The sequence below is a fragment of the Falco cherrug genome, chromosome 3 (genome assembly GCF_023634085.1).
Source record: "Falco cherrug isolate bFalChe1 chromosome 3, bFalChe1.pri, whole genome shotgun sequence".
NCBI lineage: Eukaryota > Metazoa > Chordata > Aves > Falconiformes > Falconidae > Falco > Falco cherrug.
Window position 1 is genome coordinate 68,997,230 of NC_073699.1, and position 17,871 is coordinate 69,015,100.

General features: G+C 40.3%; 1 protein-coding gene across 1 annotated transcript; it reads left to right on the plus strand.

The window, feature by feature from the left end:
* Positions 1-276: 276 nt before the first annotated feature.
* Positions 277-17,871, plus strand: CNDP1 (carnosine dipeptidase 1). The gene is made up of 12 exons (XM_005432032.3): positions 277-559; positions 5,439-5,560; positions 6,372-6,515; positions 8,115-8,277; positions 9,375-9,463; positions 11,460-11,660; positions 13,093-13,177; positions 13,753-13,913; positions 15,340-15,504; positions 15,697-15,838; positions 16,244-16,391; positions 17,236-17,871. The coding sequence occupies exons 2-12, from the start codon at positions 5,483-5,485 to the stop codon at positions 17,342-17,344; spliced, it is 1,485 nt and encodes a 494-aa protein (XP_005432089.1). The 5' UTR covers positions 277-559; positions 5,439-5,482; the 3' UTR covers positions 17,345-17,871.

Below are 17,871 nucleotides of genomic sequence, written 5' to 3' on the forward strand. Positions count from 1 at the left end.
GCAGTCAAAAAAAGCAGTCAAGCGCCAAAAATTTTCTTAGTCAAATAGTGAGTGGATTACTTCTCAGTGAGCACAGCATGAAATACTACTTCCTACTTTCTGGGAGAAATTATTTTCCTTAATAGAAATGTATTTTTTCTTTTCCAGTTTTCAAATCAAAGCAACAAAAGCCACCTCTTTTCTCTAGGTCCTCCAAAATATTGTCGTAAAGCAGCAACACTTATCAGCAATGCTGAAGTACTTTCAGATGTTGAGATTCCTGCTACGATCCAGGACTTCCAGGGAGAAAAGGAGAAGGAAAAGGACATGGGAAAATTCCTCATTGCTTGATGTGGTAGTGATTTGGATATCCTGCTTGGATTATTATACGATACAGGAACAGACTTAAGCATCTAAACCAAAAGTTAATCTGTAACTCAAAAGTCACCCTTAATAACTGCAGGATGTATCAGTGAACTGAGATAAAATGTCCCTGTTCAGCAGGTGGAAGAGGAGATCTCTCCAGTTCAAGCTTTCATCACGGGCCATAAAGGTAGCTGCAAAACAAGAGCACAAATAGGTAAGAACTTTATTTTTTAATATCATTTGTGTTACAGCAAAGCAAAACTGACAGACAGGGTCTTACTTTTTCCTCTAAGGGGTTGGCTTGAGCAAGGCCAGGGCTAGTCATTGCCATTCTCTGAAACGTCCTTAAGGCAGCTTATATTGCAACACTTTTTAAGAGCTGGTTGCTGGAAACAGCACTGGGCATTGCAGCGTCACCTGCCAGCAAGTGCCAGATCTCACCCGTGCTTTCCACCAAAGGTTCTTGTTGCTGTCACACCATTCATTGCATTTGATGCCTTTTCTTTAATCGTCTCCAAATGCACCCAGGCTCTGTGAGTGGGTGCTCACCCCCCAGCAGGTGTCTGGATCTCTGCAGCTCCTGGGCATTGCGACAGTGGCTGCGCATGGTCAGGGCTGTGCTCAAGAACTGCCACGTGAAAAATCATTGTCCTCCTCCTCCAAGTGTCTCACCTAGTCAGCTGGAGAGGCCGCTTCCACCAAAGGTGGGCCACTTATCAATGGAGGTTGTTCAAGAGAGTTAAACCATCCCCCTGTTATCTGAGTCACCTTCTCTGTTGGCAATTGCTTAGCAGGAATGTTCCTTTCAATGGACCCACAGTAGTTTTGGTAAATTAGCTCCTACTGCCATATGCATCTTTATCTCCTCTCATGTCAAGTGTTCTTTGTTTATTTGAAAACCAGGCGACCTCTGACTGTGTTTTCCTCTGGGTTGGTTGCAAAACGTTCAATCTTCATTGGCATCACCCCCCACACCCCCTCCAATGCTGCATCTCAGTGAGAAAAACATGTGACGCATGCACCTCAGAAACAGTGAGGAGACCAGAAAAACATTCAGGAGCTGCTTCTGAAATGTTTGTAAGTTTAGTTGATATTTTATCAGGGAGTCATCCTAGTTAAAGAATCAGCTTGGACTGCTCATTAAATCACCACCTAGGAACACTACGTTTTCTTTTAACAGTACTTAACGGGATGGGAGGAAGTGAGACACAAAATGTTCTTACTACTAAGGAACTAAGGAAGAGAAACTGCATGACTGTCATGCATTATTTCTAAAAATAGTCATACTACAATTTGCTTTAAAGCAGCAACTTCTCTTTAAAATGAGATCAAATAAACTACACTTGAAATTGAACACTGAAGTCTTTGTTTGATATTCCCCCCTCCTCCCCGCCCCCTGGCTTTATCATCCTTTCAAATAATTTTTCACCTCCTCGTAACACCGAGCTATTTTAGCCTTGCCTGAAACCTTTCCACTGCTTTATTAAACTGACTCCCTTTTCTACACAAGCTTTCCCAGTCGTGATCCAAATGCTTCTGAGCAGCATTGTCTGTATATTAGTAGTGCAATAACATGAAGTTCTGTCTGCTACTCCTCCACCTCAAGTACCACACATCATAGCTGCTACCTAATTTCTTGTTTGAATTACTGGAAATTGGTGCAATCTGCAGATCTGCAGGACTGTGTAAGTCTCTCCTTGTGTTCATTTTCCCAACTTTGCCACTGTTCATGCTTACTTTTGTTTGCGAATGCAACTATTTTTGCGATATTCTATAAACTTTTCCTGAAGTCTGTCTCTGTTTTGAAAACATCACACAATTATCTCAAGTATTTCTAGGATGTTTTGCTTGTTTGAATGCAGATTTTGCTTTTTTTCCTTCACAGCATTTTAGTTTCCTCGTTTCATTTTCTTGAACCATTAAAAGCTAATGAAACATGACTTGAAGATGTACGTTTCTTGTCTGCATCTTTCCAGGTCATTTGTGCGTAATGCAGATAAAAAGAGGAAGATACCATCACGGCAGCACACCTCCCCTGTATAGGCAGCCCTTTTGTGATTCTGACCTTCATGTAATACTAAAAGATATGTGTTCCTTCAAGTCACCATAAGGTGCTAGCTAAATATATACTCATTCTTTTTAGAGTGAAAATGCATAGAAATCAGTGACATTGAAAGTTCTGTTCAGAAAGAGGGAAAATCATATATGATGGAGGCACTGATAGTGACCCATTGCATGAGCGTGGTTACTCTAGCAGCCATGTTTGTGACTGTGTTACGACCCTCCTTGCTCAAGCGTGGCATAGCCCAAAGGTATTTTTTTTTAAGTACTGAACACAGAGAAGCCTGTCTGGTTTTCTATGGTAAGGTTAAATGAGGGCACATTCAGCAGCCTCTGTTGCAAGTATTTTCCAAATTAAGGTTTGGAAATGGTAAGGTAGAAAGAACGAGTGAAGCATGTGTGAAACTGAGGCACCTAGCAGGCTTCATGGTAAATGAACGTACAGTTCTAAAGTCTCTCTAAATGAACATCTGATTAAGATCCTCATATGCTGGGATTTCTCAACCTGTCTGTTGGCAATGCCCATGGCAAGACTAGAATTTATCCCACTTTTAAATGAATGACCATGCTGTACAATGCCTGCTCCTATCACTTTCTTCTGGAGGTGTAGCGCCTTGCGCTTTTTTGGAGCCCCTCACAAATGTACCCACTGGGCCTCCTGTCCTCTCCTCAGCCTGTGTGGGAACCAGCTCCCCTCTGTGATACCCAGCGTGGAGGGGGAAGACACTATGCCTGTAGGCCAGTGTGAAGGTAAACTTGGCTCTCCTGAGACCCACTGCTGGCTGAAGTGACACCGAGCAACATCATGCCAGCAGAGCCATTGCCTGGTCCCCCAAAAGCACACAGCCACAAAAAAAAAAAGAGAAGAAAACAACATAAATGGCCACCATGTTTGGCTTTTACCTAATACTGATCATCTCCTTGTACCTTGGGCCCCTTTCGGACATGACCTGCAGTGTCTCAGCACAGGTGCCCTCCTGTGTCTGCACAAGCACTGCCCCAGCAAGTGCAAGTGTCTCATCTGTGTCAGGAAACTCTGTTCACTGGGGACAGGTACCACCACTCCAGCCCAGGACTCCCAGTCTTGCCTGCCCAGTGCAGCCTGGGAGGCCCTCCTGACCATGTCTGTGGTTGCACTCCTACGTGCTATGTAAAATGGACTTTGGTTGCCAAATATTCACAGCCACTTGCAGAGTCCAAGGCTGGAAGGAATAGCCAGACTGGGGATTTTAAGTTTGGGGTGTGCGTTGCAAAAGTCCTGTTCTGAAGCCTCACCTGCTGACGCTCTGTCCAAAGACGACTATAACCCAAGCTACCAAACCCCGAACCCTCATACTCTACCACAGCTTTGTTGCTAAATCCCAGAAGCTGCTTTGTCTCTTCTGAAACCTCCTGAATTTTTTTCATGCTCTCTTCAAAAATTCCTATAATAATCCTTTTTGGTTTAGGCCAAATTGCTACTGCTGTGACTGGTGATGTGAATATTTGAAGGTGATGATTGATTAGATCCACCTCTTGGAGGCAGAGTTTACCTTTTCATGGAGAAAATAATGTGAGGAGAAAATATCATCACTTAAGGCTTTTTCCCAGCAAGTATTAGCATTTTAATAATATTCCTACATTTATATAATATGCTTATATTTAATCTCTCCATCCTCCAATTCTCACCCAAATTTGGATTTTCTTGTCTCAGTTAACAAGTCATCTCCATAGCAGTGCTCTGCAGCTTCACTGTCCTGCAAAATTGACATTTGGTCGCTTCCAGTGTCAACAGATGTCAGGAACTGGACACTGGGGATCACATGAGTGTCACAGGCTTTCTCAAAGCTTTACTTCAGAGAGTGACCTGTGTCACAGGCAATGTAGATGCGACCCTGTTTCTAAGGGAAGGTTGGAAAATGGGGCCCATTCTTCATACAGCCAGGGTCTTCAGCTGAAATGAACAATGTTTCCCTCCTCTTATTCATCATGCTTGGGTTTTCAATCTTTCTCCTCTGTCAGAGAAACGTAATTGAAATTATTAATATTACCATAGCCTATCACCTTAGCTATGCATTAAAGTTAAGGAATTATGGATGGACCTGCAAATGCACATTTTGTTATCAGTATAAAATATTTTCAGAATTGAAGTGTTGGGGTTTGACCTTGGAGTCCACCCTGTCACACAGCCTGATACAGCAGGTATGCTGAATGTAGCCCAGCCAAGTATTTAGACATCCAAGTATTACTCTGCTAACACCAATTCAAAAGACTGCAGCAAGAACTTCAAGGAAACAGGAAGGGAAAACTGAAGGAAGGAAGATACACACTTTTAAAAATCTTATGGTTTTAAAATCTTCTCTTATCTTGTAAAAAAAAAGATGTCAGAGAGGTTTGCAGGTACTAAATGACTTCTGCATTTATGAGGTGTTTCAGTATTGACACTGTTCTTATTCAGCCACAAAAGCTACCTGTTGTCCAATACTCTCCGATGTCAGAATTGTTCTCCCTTGTTCACGTAAAATACGCGAAGTGTGTCAGTGAATCCATTTTTGTCCTTCCTTCTGGGAACGAAGAAAAAGAACAAGTCCCCTGGGCTGTTGGTGTGTGTTAGTGTTTGCAAGTCTTCCCCTGGGGTTCAGGAAAGAACAGGGAACCCCCCTAGTTCCCAGAACATACAATTTGAGGTTTGTACATTGCAAATTGATGCAATGAATGTTTCTTCAGAAAATGCTTCCCCAATTAAACGCTTGCTTACATATTTCTGCTTTATATGTAAATTAAACACTTCGATTTACATATAAAGCAGAAATTGTAAAGCTGCTCACTCTTTGGTCATTTTTCCCACTTTTTGTCTTTCAGAAACTGGACTGTAATTGATTAAAGGTTTTATGTGATAAAATAATTCAGGTATACTTTCTCCTGGCTTGAAGAACTTAAATGAGACTTAAACCGGCTCAGCACTTTGCAATTGTCTGTGCTTTCTAGCACTGAGAAGTAAGTTCATGTTGCAGGATGTCTCTAACTTGTTGAATGTTATCCTTAACTTTCAGATAGATGCTATCTCAGCCCTGTGTTACTCTTTCCTAAGCCAGTAATGTCCTCCTCAACCTCCTCAGCACTGGAGACTGAGATCTTCCAGTACATTGATGTACATCAAAGTGATTTCATCAAGGTAGGAACTGTACTGCAGTGAAATGACGAGTTCAGAACTGGTGCCCCGTAGGCCTGTGCTCTACGTGCCAGAGTGTTTGCCACTATGGTGACAAGCAGGGTTCCAGGCCTGGCATCAGATGTGCCACCTGCTTGACAAAGCAAGGCTGCAAGGGGACAGTCTGTACTCGGGACCTGTTAGGTAGAAGAGGGATTAGCATGGACTGTCACAAGCTAAGTGGCTGGAATCCTTTGTGTGCAGAGTGGTTCCACTGAGCCAAAACGTACCTGCATGGGAGAAGCAAGCCAGATAGGATGCTCTCTCACTTGCTTTACATCACAATGGATTTTTGCTGGTTTGCTCTTGATGAGGAGAGGAGTCTTGGTCCCATGCTGGTTTGTGCTTTTGTTTTTGTCAGTTCCATGTGAAAAGGCAGAAACATAATTAGTCCAGTCAGTATCAGTTATGCTTTAAATCTATGAGCACTTCTGAATCCTCCTGAGGATCACCAAGGTAATTCATACATAATGCAATTTCTGTAGTGCAGACTGGTCAGCATCTAGCCTACCTCCACTTCCATCAGATTTTAGATCCATGGGTGACAGCACGAATGCCTAAGTGTGGGCACCCTCCCTGTTCAGAAAATCAATACTCTCAACCCTGGGGACTCATCTAAGCAATTGCTCTCAATTCCAAAGCCTCCAAGTATCTGTGACATTGCTGTGGTGGGGTAGAAATGAAATCAGCTTCCATTGTGACACTTCTCCTGTTCAAGGGCCAAACACCACAGCAACCCGGGTGATTTAGTTGCGCTTCTTTCCTTCCTGCACAGGATCTTAAGGAATGGGTGGCTGTGAAAAGCGACTCTGTTCAACCAGTTCTGAGGAAAGAAGTAATACGAATGATGGCGTTGGCAGCAGACAGACTCGCTGCGCTGGGAGCCACTGTTAATTTAGTAAGCCTGGGATCACATCAGGTGCTTGTCTGATTCTTGCATGTAAAACATCATATTTGCATATGTGGTCTACCTATTACATTCAGTACTATGCATGTGCATATATTTTTGATAGCTAGATAACAATTTATCAGTAGTCCCATAGCTATGTGATACCTGCTGAAATCAGTCCTTCCTCAGACTGTCTGAGAACAGACTTTGGAGACCACACAGACAATCCAAATGCAAATAGACGTTCTCTGCATAGCAGGGACAGTTTGGTGCTTTTAACTGGAGGGAAGCAGTATGCAAAAGTGAAAGGCCTGAGTTTTTTACCAGGGCTTGTTTTTACATTCTTTTGAGTAATGAAGCATGATAGTTAATGCATCATTCATCACCAAAACCTCGATATGAGGGAGGTAGCTTTTACAATGTTGCCAGACAGAAAGGACTAGCTATCTTGAGCGTCCAATTTGGTTTTGGGACCTTCTGACAAAAAGTTCCAAGCCATTTTCTTAATGATAGTTGGAAAGCAACATGGAAGAGTTAATATCTGAGAAAATTTTGTTTCTAATTTACTTACCTTACTGTAGCCGGGGGCTCTTTCCTGCCCTGGGATGTTAGATTTCTATTCTAACAGGAATTCAAAGGTTCATTAATAATGATTCCCTTTTCCTTCTGAGGCTTCTGGGAAGGATTGTGAGAGCCTTAGCACAAGAACCCTGCAGCACAGCAACACTTTAGTATTTCAGGTTATGTCACTTAATAGTTGTAATGAATGCATTTAAAAATAAAGACACAGCATGCACTTGGCATGCAGTTATGATTGCCAAAATATATAGCAACAGTCTCTGTCGATGACAGTGGGGAATGGATTACCTGTGGTTGGAGCAGAGACCAGAGATACTTTGCTCTGCCTAGGGCTAAAGTATTGTTTCACAACATGGGTTTTCCTTTGATCACCTGGCAAGAAGCAGCTGCACTTTTGGGTTGCAACAGGGCAATGCAGACCGCTATTACTAGTGCATGCAATGGAGAATACACATTCCTTTACTACCAATTTTTCTTTCCCGTGAGACATCCAGCCTCTCTTAGCCACTGTTCTGCACAGTGGTACATTACAGGATTTGTTCAGAGCTTTAACCTGTTTTCAAAACAGTCCGAAATAGCTGCTGCTGCTTCTCCTGCCAGCTAAAATTATTTTATTTCTGTGTTTGAGGTTACGGACCTCCTGCCATCTGTCTGTGGAGAAATTAAACCCCAAATTAGTTTGTGTGGCTTTTGACTATTTCAGTGTCACAACATATGCTTTTATCACTACAGCATACAGTCAGCTTCATCCTTTCCAGTGCTGGGAAGAAAGAGTTTAGTAATGAGGGTGTTTATGACAGTAAAATGTTGGAAGAGCTCTGTAAAGTTCCCGAAGAACCTAAACAAGTGGGGAGAAAAATCTTAATTTCTCTGGGTATGTTAGAGCTGGATTCAAAGTCAGATTTTGCACCTGATCAAATCAGAGCCAGCTAAGTATGTAGAACTACTTTCAATACTGAGAATTCCCGTGGGTTTTTTTTATAACATTTATAAGTTTTCAAAGGTTTGTTTTTATTTAGTTGCCTTTTTTTTTTTTACATTTGTCCACAGTTGCCTGATGGCCAGGACCTCCCACTGCCTCCTGTGATTCTTGGGGAACTGGGGAAGGATCCACAAAACCCCACTGTATGTTTCTATGGTCACACGGATGTGCAGCCTGCCAAAAAGGAAGATGGCTGGAAAACTGACCCTTACACATTGACTGAAATTGATGGTATGTACCTGGTCATGAGTTCTGTACCATTATTTGAATAGATGACTGAGATTCTGAGTGGAAGCAGGCTCCCTGTATATATAACTAAATCATGAGGACTCCTCCCATGGAAATCTATGGCACAAATCCAGCACTTTGACAGTGCTGTGACTAGTGAGACCCATCAGTGATTGCCTAATATTCGGTGTGGAAGAGCCACGTGAAATTAATGCTGCTTTATTCAACAGATAATCCTTTCCTGCTTTAAAATTCTTCTTGGGTTGTTGCATGAACCATTATCCACCCTAGCACTTCCTGTTCTCGCTTTATGATCCTTTAGTACCTCCACTTACCTCCACCTGCCGTGCTGCAGCTAAGGAGCATTTTTGGTGGAAGAACTTGAGGCGGCTTCTTAATGTAACCATCCTTCCACTACAGCCAGCTGAGCATGAAAAGCTCCATTCACTGAAGGAACAAAAACGATGGGTGGAGGGTCAGCAGATGAGTAAGACCCCAAGAACCCAGAAATACTGATTCCTAGACCTGCGCTATAACCATTAAGTTGTCCTTTTCCATCGGCTGGGACTGGTTCCAAACACTCTTACTGGGGTAACTCTTCCACCTCCCATGGGGACTGCCACCAAAATTTAGCATTGTACATGAGAATGAAATCTGCCCCTGTATATAACTGTACAGTTGAACGCTTGGAAAAAAAAAAAAAAAAGTTACGTACCTAGACTTGTAGCTTCATGCTTCTACTGTGGTATTTATCTGTGGGGTTTTTGCTGCTTGTTACCTGGGCTGACTGATGTGTGCAGCAGCTGCATACTGTGCAAACTCTTCAGGCATCTCTGGTGTGAACAAACAGCTCATAAGAACAAAACTGAAGCTCAGAAATCAGCCTGTAGTAGATGTATGCTACAATATGATGCATATAAAAGGAAAGACAGAAAAAAAAGTGTACCAGTACATTGGGAAACACCCATCACCTTATTGAAAAAGAGGTCAATGAAATCCTGGCTCTTGACACTTTAGTTGACACACTACTACAGCTTCTGCGGCAAGTGATGACAGAAGTTTCAAAGATGACTTAAAAACTTTCCTCTTTTCTTTTTAAGGAAATCTCTATGGACGTGGAGCAACAGATAATAAAGGACCTGTCCTAGCCTGGATAAATGCAGTGGAAACGTTTAGAGCCTTGAAATTAGTATGTATCAATGAGGACTTTATTATTATTATTATTATTAGTAGTAGTAGTAGTAGTAGGATTACCATTACTATTTTTACTATTCTTATTATTATTGTATTTCTGGAGGGATGCATTTACATTCCTGTGAGTTAAATGATCGTCTCAGTCCCAATAGACTACATACATTTTGAAATATTAGCTTATTTCTAATGCTTTATCCTGGGCACTGGTCCCACTCCAATAAGAATCTGTCCTTGAGCATTTCTATTTTGAACAGTCTGTATGCAGTATAAATATGGTATAGCAGCCATTGCCCTGCAGAGGAAGACACACTGGGGGAAGCATTCAATATATATTAGAAGTATATATAATTATATATATTAAACAGCTTTGAACCTCTATTCTCTTGAGAGTTTTTAAAATGATGAAGTAACATACATCACAGATTAGCCATGAAGACTCATCTCTGCTGTTACATTCTGCTGATCTTTGGTTTTGTATTCCTACAAGTTACCTTCAATTTATGTATGTTATGTATGAGAATAAGTATCTTAAAATGGTCATATGTAGTGGGCTGTCCCTTAAACAACATATTAGATGTATCAAACCAAATGCTTTGAATGGGTGCATTAACCAAGTACAAATATCCTCACTCAACATATCTCCGTGTCAAACCTTGCCTAAGTTACTGTAATGACCAACACAGTTATCTTCAAATCAGTCTGCATATTTGCTAGTTTTGGACTAGTAGTATAAGTGAACATATAGTCTAAGTTTATAACTTGGTTAGCAAGCAGCCTTTAAAGTGAATTTGCAAAACATTTTTGTTAGATTGATAAGAAACAGTTTTGTGCCTCTTTTATTACATTATGGCACAAACTGAGCATTAAATCTTGACTTCTAAAGTCCTTTTGCAGCCTTCAGGAAAACTGATGTTTTCCTTCAATCAATAGTACTAACTGACCTCAGTGTCTCTTAAGTGCTAGAAACACACACGTTATTTGCCAACAGATTAGCTGTTGTAACTGGATATGGTCATGCTGCTGTCTTTCTGCATCTTTCCAGTTTTTCAAATCACTAATAGCTATTTTGGCACTTTAACAAGCAAGCAAATAGAAATCTTTGTCATTTGAAGCCTTTCCCTAGAAAACAGCACATACCACCAAACAATATTCATGAGCAGTTTGTTTCTAAATTTTTTGCGGTCACCTGATGAACAACTGGTGAACTCATCCATAATGCAGGTTCACTTAATTCTACACATTTGTTCTTGCATTTAATCTGAGCATTGAATCAAAAGAGAAAACATCTTAAAAACCTGTAATGAGAAAATGAATTGGAATGGAAAACCAAGCTCAAAGTTATTTCTCCTATGGGATATGTCAGCATTTCTAACTTGCACTATTATTCCACAATAAAAGTTCTCTTAATTACCCTTGGAAATACATCCTTACGAACTAGCAGGCAAATGAATTCATGAGTGCTAAAAGGACAGTTACAGTAGAATCACCAGCAGCACTTTTACCACCATGTGAGTAACTCTGGTGATAGATAACACGTTGGGAAAAGCCACAGCAGTGGACCTCTGCTGGCAGCTCCTGCATGGGCACTAACAGTGGATATATGAGAGGCAGGAAATTTTCTGTGAAGATGCAACTGTTATTACACAGTTAGAATTTCTAAAGCAATTAGAATATTTAGTAGCACTGAGAGAAAGCCCATTCAATGAGACAGTCCAGCAAGTTTTCTGAAAACACAAAGACAGAAAAAAGATATCACTTATTCTCTTTCAAAAATTATAAGTAGATAAAAACATGAGGAAAACCAAGTTTTTCTTGGAAACTCTATGTGCCTGTTTATCATTTCCCTTTCTACTGAAGCAAGACATATATGCTACATCCTTCTTTTCTTAACATAATGTGTACTGCAAGCCAGCCTGCTTCTGATTTTAAAGATTCTGTTTTATTTTTGAAAATGCTTGTTCCTTACTCAGACTTCTCTAATGTTCATTTAGGCCATGCCAGTGAATTTCAAGTTTGTAATTGAAGGCATGGAAGAAGCAGGGTCCTTGGGGCTAGAAAAGTTACTTGAAGAAGAAAACCAGCGCTTTTTCTCTGATGTTGATTATATTGTGATTTCTGACAACCTCTGGCTCAGCAACAAGAAGCCTGCCCTTACGTATGGGAGTCGGGGAAATGCCTGCTTCTTTGTGGAGGTAAAAGACACAAGGTTCATTTGAACTGGGCCCCTGACCAGAGAGCAATGATGTACCTGTAACCAAATCTACATCTATATGCAGAGAAAGACTGAGAGCAAGCTCAATATTTACAAATACAGAGCCTTCTTCCTTATCCTTTTTGGCTTGTAGAGATTTTGTTCCTCATTTCAGTTCAATTAGCCTTATTTACCTTCATTAACTTCTCTTCAGTCATCTTTTCTCCACTTACCCCTCTCCTCTTGATTCCTTTCCTATCCCATTACTCTTCTGCCACTCTCCCAGTCTTTTCTTACTGCACCCTCCGCACATCAGCTCCGTTCCCTTGGAGCATCATCCCTGTACCCCGCAACTCGCTCACTCCAAACCCATTTCTTCTGCTGCTCTGCCATTTTGCAGCAGATACTGCTTTTAGTACAATGTATCTGCCTAAAGGGACAAAATTTAGTTGGATCCCTGGGTTTAAAAGCCACAGAAAGTATTTGTAACCATTGGCAGAAGCAAGTAACAGTGCACTGTAGTATATTTAGCAGGCAACATGAGCTACTGTGAAATGAAGAGCAGAAATTTCTCATCTGGAAACTTCCTGATGAAGCATAAAAGGAATTCAGAGAAGATTAAAGAACTCAAACTAAACAAAAAAAAAAATCTGCATTAACCTTTATGTCTGAAAAAGAATGAAGTTTGTTTTTAAACAAAAGAGCCTCGTCAGCCTTGATTCAATTCTTCTAAGTCTTGGTTAAGAAAAATGATGCTATTAAAACATCAAAAATTATCTCTGCCTGCTACCAGACAGTTGGCTGTAACGAGGTTTTGAGAAGAATAAACAAGTCTGTTGCAGGAAAATAGTTCATGATAAACCTGAGTATGAAAATGTGTCTGGAAAAAGAACCCATTTCATAAACCAAATGCCTCTATTCTAAAGCCATATGATTCAAGACACCTCTAAATTCTTATTTATTGCAACCTGGAATTAAGGTTGGACAAGTATTTCCTCAATGCAAATCAAGTAAGGTTCTTTCTTGGTTTTGTTATGAAGGTTTTGCATTAAATAAAAAAGATAGAGAACTTGAAGAATTTATTCTGCCTTGTTAGAAACAGTAATATGCAAGTGTTTCACTTACAATGTATTTAATCTTACTGAAGCAAAAGAGGGAATGGAGGTGGAGTGGGGCCCTTGCCCTGAAATGCCTCTAAGTGCTATAGACAGCTGAATTTCTCTCTAGTGGTTAACAACAGAGCCCTGTCTTCTTTTTACCAAAGCAGATTGTTCCTGACACAAAGTTTTCCATTTTGTGAGTAGAAACAAATAATAATTTTCTGTTCATTTGTGGCCTCATTTAAAAAACTGAAGCCACCAGTTGCTGTGGAAGAGAAATACTGGCAGAAGAATAAAGGGAGTGTTTATGTGTAACCAGTGGTTTTGGTACAGGTTGAATGTGGTGGGAAGGACCTTCACTCTGGAACTTTTGGAGGCATCATTCATGAGCCGCTGACGGACCTGATAGCTCTGCTGGGTAATAACACACATCATTGCTCAGGAGTAACTGGGGAGCAAGGGCTAGCAATCAGCCTAACAAAGATCAGTGCCATGTTTAATTGACCAGACTAAGGCAAGTCTAATTAAAGCAAGATTCCCATGTTTCCAAATCTCAGCACAGCTATGGTGGTAGCAGCTGAGGAGAGGGCATGTCCCCAGTAAGGTCAGGGCCTCAGACATGTGCCTGTTAAGCTGATGTCAGTGATGTGTCAATCAAGAACATGTGAGGATTGCTGGCAACTTGAATACATACACGCGTAGTGAAATCTGACTTTTTAACGCAGAGTTGTATCTCAGTAGGATGATGTTTTGATGTCAGTAGCTGGGCTGACACACCACACATTACACACAAACAGCAGCTCAATGGTTTTCTTAATAAATATGAAAATACATCAGGTTAGGTGCCACAACTTGATTGATGCAAACAGTCGTTAGTAGTTAGTTGTTAGGCTTACTTGTTCAGTAGAGTGAGGTAGAAGGGAAAAGGTGGTGTGATTGCCAGGTGAAAGAAATAGGTCCCACTTGTACTGATGCATCTGTCTTATTTTGTAGACAGCCTTGTGGATCCCACAGGTCATATTCAGATCCCTGGAATCTACGACAGTGTTGCTGCCCTGACAGAGGAGGAGAGGAAGTTATATGAATCGATTGCATTTGATCTAGAGGAACATAAAAATAATAGTGGTGTGAAAAAATTCCTCTATGGCACCAAGGTAACATAAAATGTGTATAAATGGTCAGCAGAAAGAATTTAAATCACCCATTTGCAGCATTTATGTATAAAGCCAAACTGAAAGATATTTTCAGTTAATGGCAAACTCAAAATAAAAAAAATGAGCACAGAGCATTAAAAGGTAAATAAAATTAATTTGCTGAAAATGTAAGCTACTTTATCTGGGGAAAGTAACCCACAATACGAATAATCAATGAAAAAAGAATAATGCAAAACTAACAGTATTGCTCCCCCGTCCTTGCACTACCCCTTCTCTCCCCCCATGCCTAACCAGCCAAATCAAATAAGCATTACAACCCCTGCATACAGGTTACATAGCAGGAAAGAAGTTGTATTCAGTGCTGGAAAATGGAAGGCAGCTTTAGGCAGATGTGTTTCAGGTGTTTTTTATTTCTTTCATTCAGGTTTTGATGTTTGTTGAGTATGCCAAAAAAAGCAGCCAAAACTATTAAGCCTCTCTTTGCCATCATTTAAAAAATATATCCTCAATAAAAAAAAGCAGGTAAGGGCTGGCTCCAAACGATCTCTCTGCACAAGAGTGGCAGCTGGGAGAAAGGAAAGGAGTAATTTCTTTTTTCTATCACTAACGTAATTATACTGGTATAGGCTCTAACATGGATGCTTTTATTTCCATGAAAAAGCTTCCAAATTAGCCTAAGCTTGACTGTAATAATCAGTAATAACAGAAGCATAATGTAACTACACTATATAAGTTTTGATGCTTTACCTTTATGAAGATGAAATTGTGCACATTTTATGTGTACATAAAGCTCTAGTCTCGTAAAACTGGAGTAGAAGGAGCAGCGTCCTGGGGTTCTGCATGAAGACCAGTTTATATTTTTCTCCTTTCTCCCTCAGAATAAACGTTTTATTTTTTTATTTCTTCTCTCTCTTTTTTTTTTTTGCCCTTCTTTTCCAGAAAAACAGATCAACTTGGTTACTGAATATAATCTTATCTATTCTATTATTTTATGCTCAGTAGTATAATTTCTTCCCTTGTATCACCTGGGAGGGCTCTGGCTGAACTGGTCACAAGTTTCTCCTGTGAGAAGTTCCAACTGATGGTCAGATCAGAAATTGTTCTGATTTTACTTTGCAATAGAAAAATATACTTCCAAGGCACTTTTAAACAATGCTTCACTTTTCCTGTTGTGCGTGAAAAGCTGTTCTCATCCAAATGCTTCTAAAGGTAAACAAATGTTGACTGAAAGAAGTAGTACTTTTTAAAATGCAGAGATATACACATGAGTTTAATTTTCAAATCAAACATCTTAAAAATACAGAGGTCTCCAAATTCAAATTTTAGGATGGAAAAAGCTTGTTTCTTCACATCAATTTATGTCAATTGTGAATGGCTCCAGTGTCATCCCTTATATTTTCAGTGTTTGGGTGTTTGTTTTTTTAAGGAAGAAATACTTCTACACCTGTGGCGTTACCCTTCTCTCTCTATTCATGGGATTGAAGGAGCTTTTCATGAACCAGGAATTAAAACAGTCATTCCAGCAAAAGTCGTTGGCAAATTCTCAATCCGTCAGGTCCCTCACATGGACCTTTCGGTTGTGAAAAAACAGGTAAGAGGTAAACCTTTTCTTTGGCCTCTACTGTGTAAACTAAATCCCTCTTAGCACCTCACAAATTTACACCTGAAGTAGTAAACTGCATGTTTCTAGCATTTATTTGTTCCTGAGAGCAGAAGTGGGAATGTGGGTGTAAGCTTGAGCTGCAAGATGAATGCTTCTGACTGCAAAGTGCTTCCCCCACAGGTGGTGGAGCACTTGGAGAGTGTCTTTTCCAAAAGGAACAGTCCAAACAAACTGACAGTGTCCATGCCTTTGGGTGCAAAGCCCTGGTTCGCTGATGTTAATGATCCACTATATAAAGCAGCAACGAGGGCAATTAAAACAGGTAAGTTCGTTCTTTTTTTCAGTTCTCAATGTGTCTGCAAGTGTGCAGGGGAATTATGCTCATCCACAGAGCAAAACGGATTTCCTAGTTCAGCGCTACAGCCACTTACTACTGTGAATCTCATGGTTTTTGATAGAACAACTCAGCCACTTCTTCTTCCATACCTTGTTGAATTGGGGTGTACTTCATAAGAGGAGCCTGAAGACCTGATTTAGTTTCTTTGTGTACTGCTGTGAAGCCAGAGGTTTGTAGAGTGCAGCTGATTCATGAAATCAATTGGCTATGCATTCAAAACATTTTCTACTCAGAAGCTCTTAATATAGGCTACCTGCTCAAATACATGGTAGCAGAAGAATGCGTGTTTATTTCACATAATAATAAATTAATTCTTCCTATGTATTTCAGTTTTTGGAGAAGATCCAGATTATATTCGGGATGGCTCAACAGTTCCCATTGCCAGAATGTTTCAGAGTATAACACAGAAAAGTGTGATAATGTTTCCGATTGGAGCAGCTGATGATGGGGAGCACTCTCAGAACGAGAAAATAAGCAGGTTTCTTTTATTTGTCCATTTGCTCTATAAAAGAAGCGGGGAGAAGTCCCTTGGTACCCACAAATAACTATGGCCAGATGGGAAGCTTTGCTCTGCACTGGACAGTCCTAAACAACTGTGTCCGGAAAACCTGGGGCCCAGCAGAGAGCAAAATTCCCAATCTACCACATACTGCTGTACGCTTTCCATGGAGTGTCAATTCAGTCTTTAAATATGTCACACTGGTAATTTTCATTTTACTGCCAATGAAATTTGCCTCTGGTCTGAAAGACAAAGATGTAGATGGGCACCCTTCTGTCACAGCATCCGTTTTGAAGTATGCCAGTCAGGGGTATGCAGGCTAATGGTTAAGTAAAAATTTTGATGGTTTTCAGTATAAATGGATATAAAGGTACATTTATATTACCGGGACCAAAAGTAGTGCAATTATATCAAAATCAGCTTAAACTTGCCACTTGTGTTCATATTTTGAGGTGCCATGGCAAGACAGCGTTCAATGTGTTGCCCAAACATCTTGTGCAGGTTCTGAGCCAGCTCATGCTGAGCTCAAGGAACTGAAGAATCCTACAATAATTGTCAAGTTATTTTTGTTTCCCCTCAGCATAGCCTCAGACCTTATGGATACAGACAACAGTAACTGGGCGATGTAACACTGGGAAAAGTTTTCCCACTGAACCTTCAGAGGAATGCCAATTGAAAGATGTCCAGAATTTCTGTGCACTGGGTCCTTTTTTGGGGGTGACCAATCTTTCAAATTCCTCTGAAGAGTCTGAAAACTTTACTGGACCATGCTGCTAATTTGAAGAGCAGAACAGCCTGACAGGGTTTCTTTTCTTCTTCACAGACACAACTACATTGAAGGAACCAAAGTGTTTGCAGCCTTTTTCCTGGAGATATCAAAGCTACATCGGCACTTACATGAAACATCCAACGTGGAGACTAACAACTGGTAGACCATCACAAGAAAATCAACAAAGCACTTTTTTATTCTTGAGCCTTCTAACTTCCTGATCTGGAAAAACATATAAATAACATATCTAGTGGGTCTGAATTGGTGAGAAAAATAAATAACATGCTTTTACTTGGCATGCTACTAAATAGCATGCATTTGTGATACAGTTAATCAAGTGATCTTATTCCTAATGCTACAAAATAGGGTTTGGGGTAATTCATTCTTGCTGAGTGGAGTATGTTCCATTTTCCTTTTTAAAATTAAAGGCAAAGGGAATTTTTACATTTATTTTATTAAAATTACTTTACTTCTGTTTTGTAGTATCACCATGTCCATGCTGCCTAGCTCATATTCAGTTTCTGAATATGAGCAATACACAATACTGTCATTTCCTCCTAACAATATACAAAATCTCATTATGTAACTGTTTGAAGAAAGATCCACTACCAAGTTAATCTCTTTCCACTCCTTTACAGAAGCTGTAAATAGGAAATGCAATACAATTAGCTTGGTGAATTTGATGGGAAG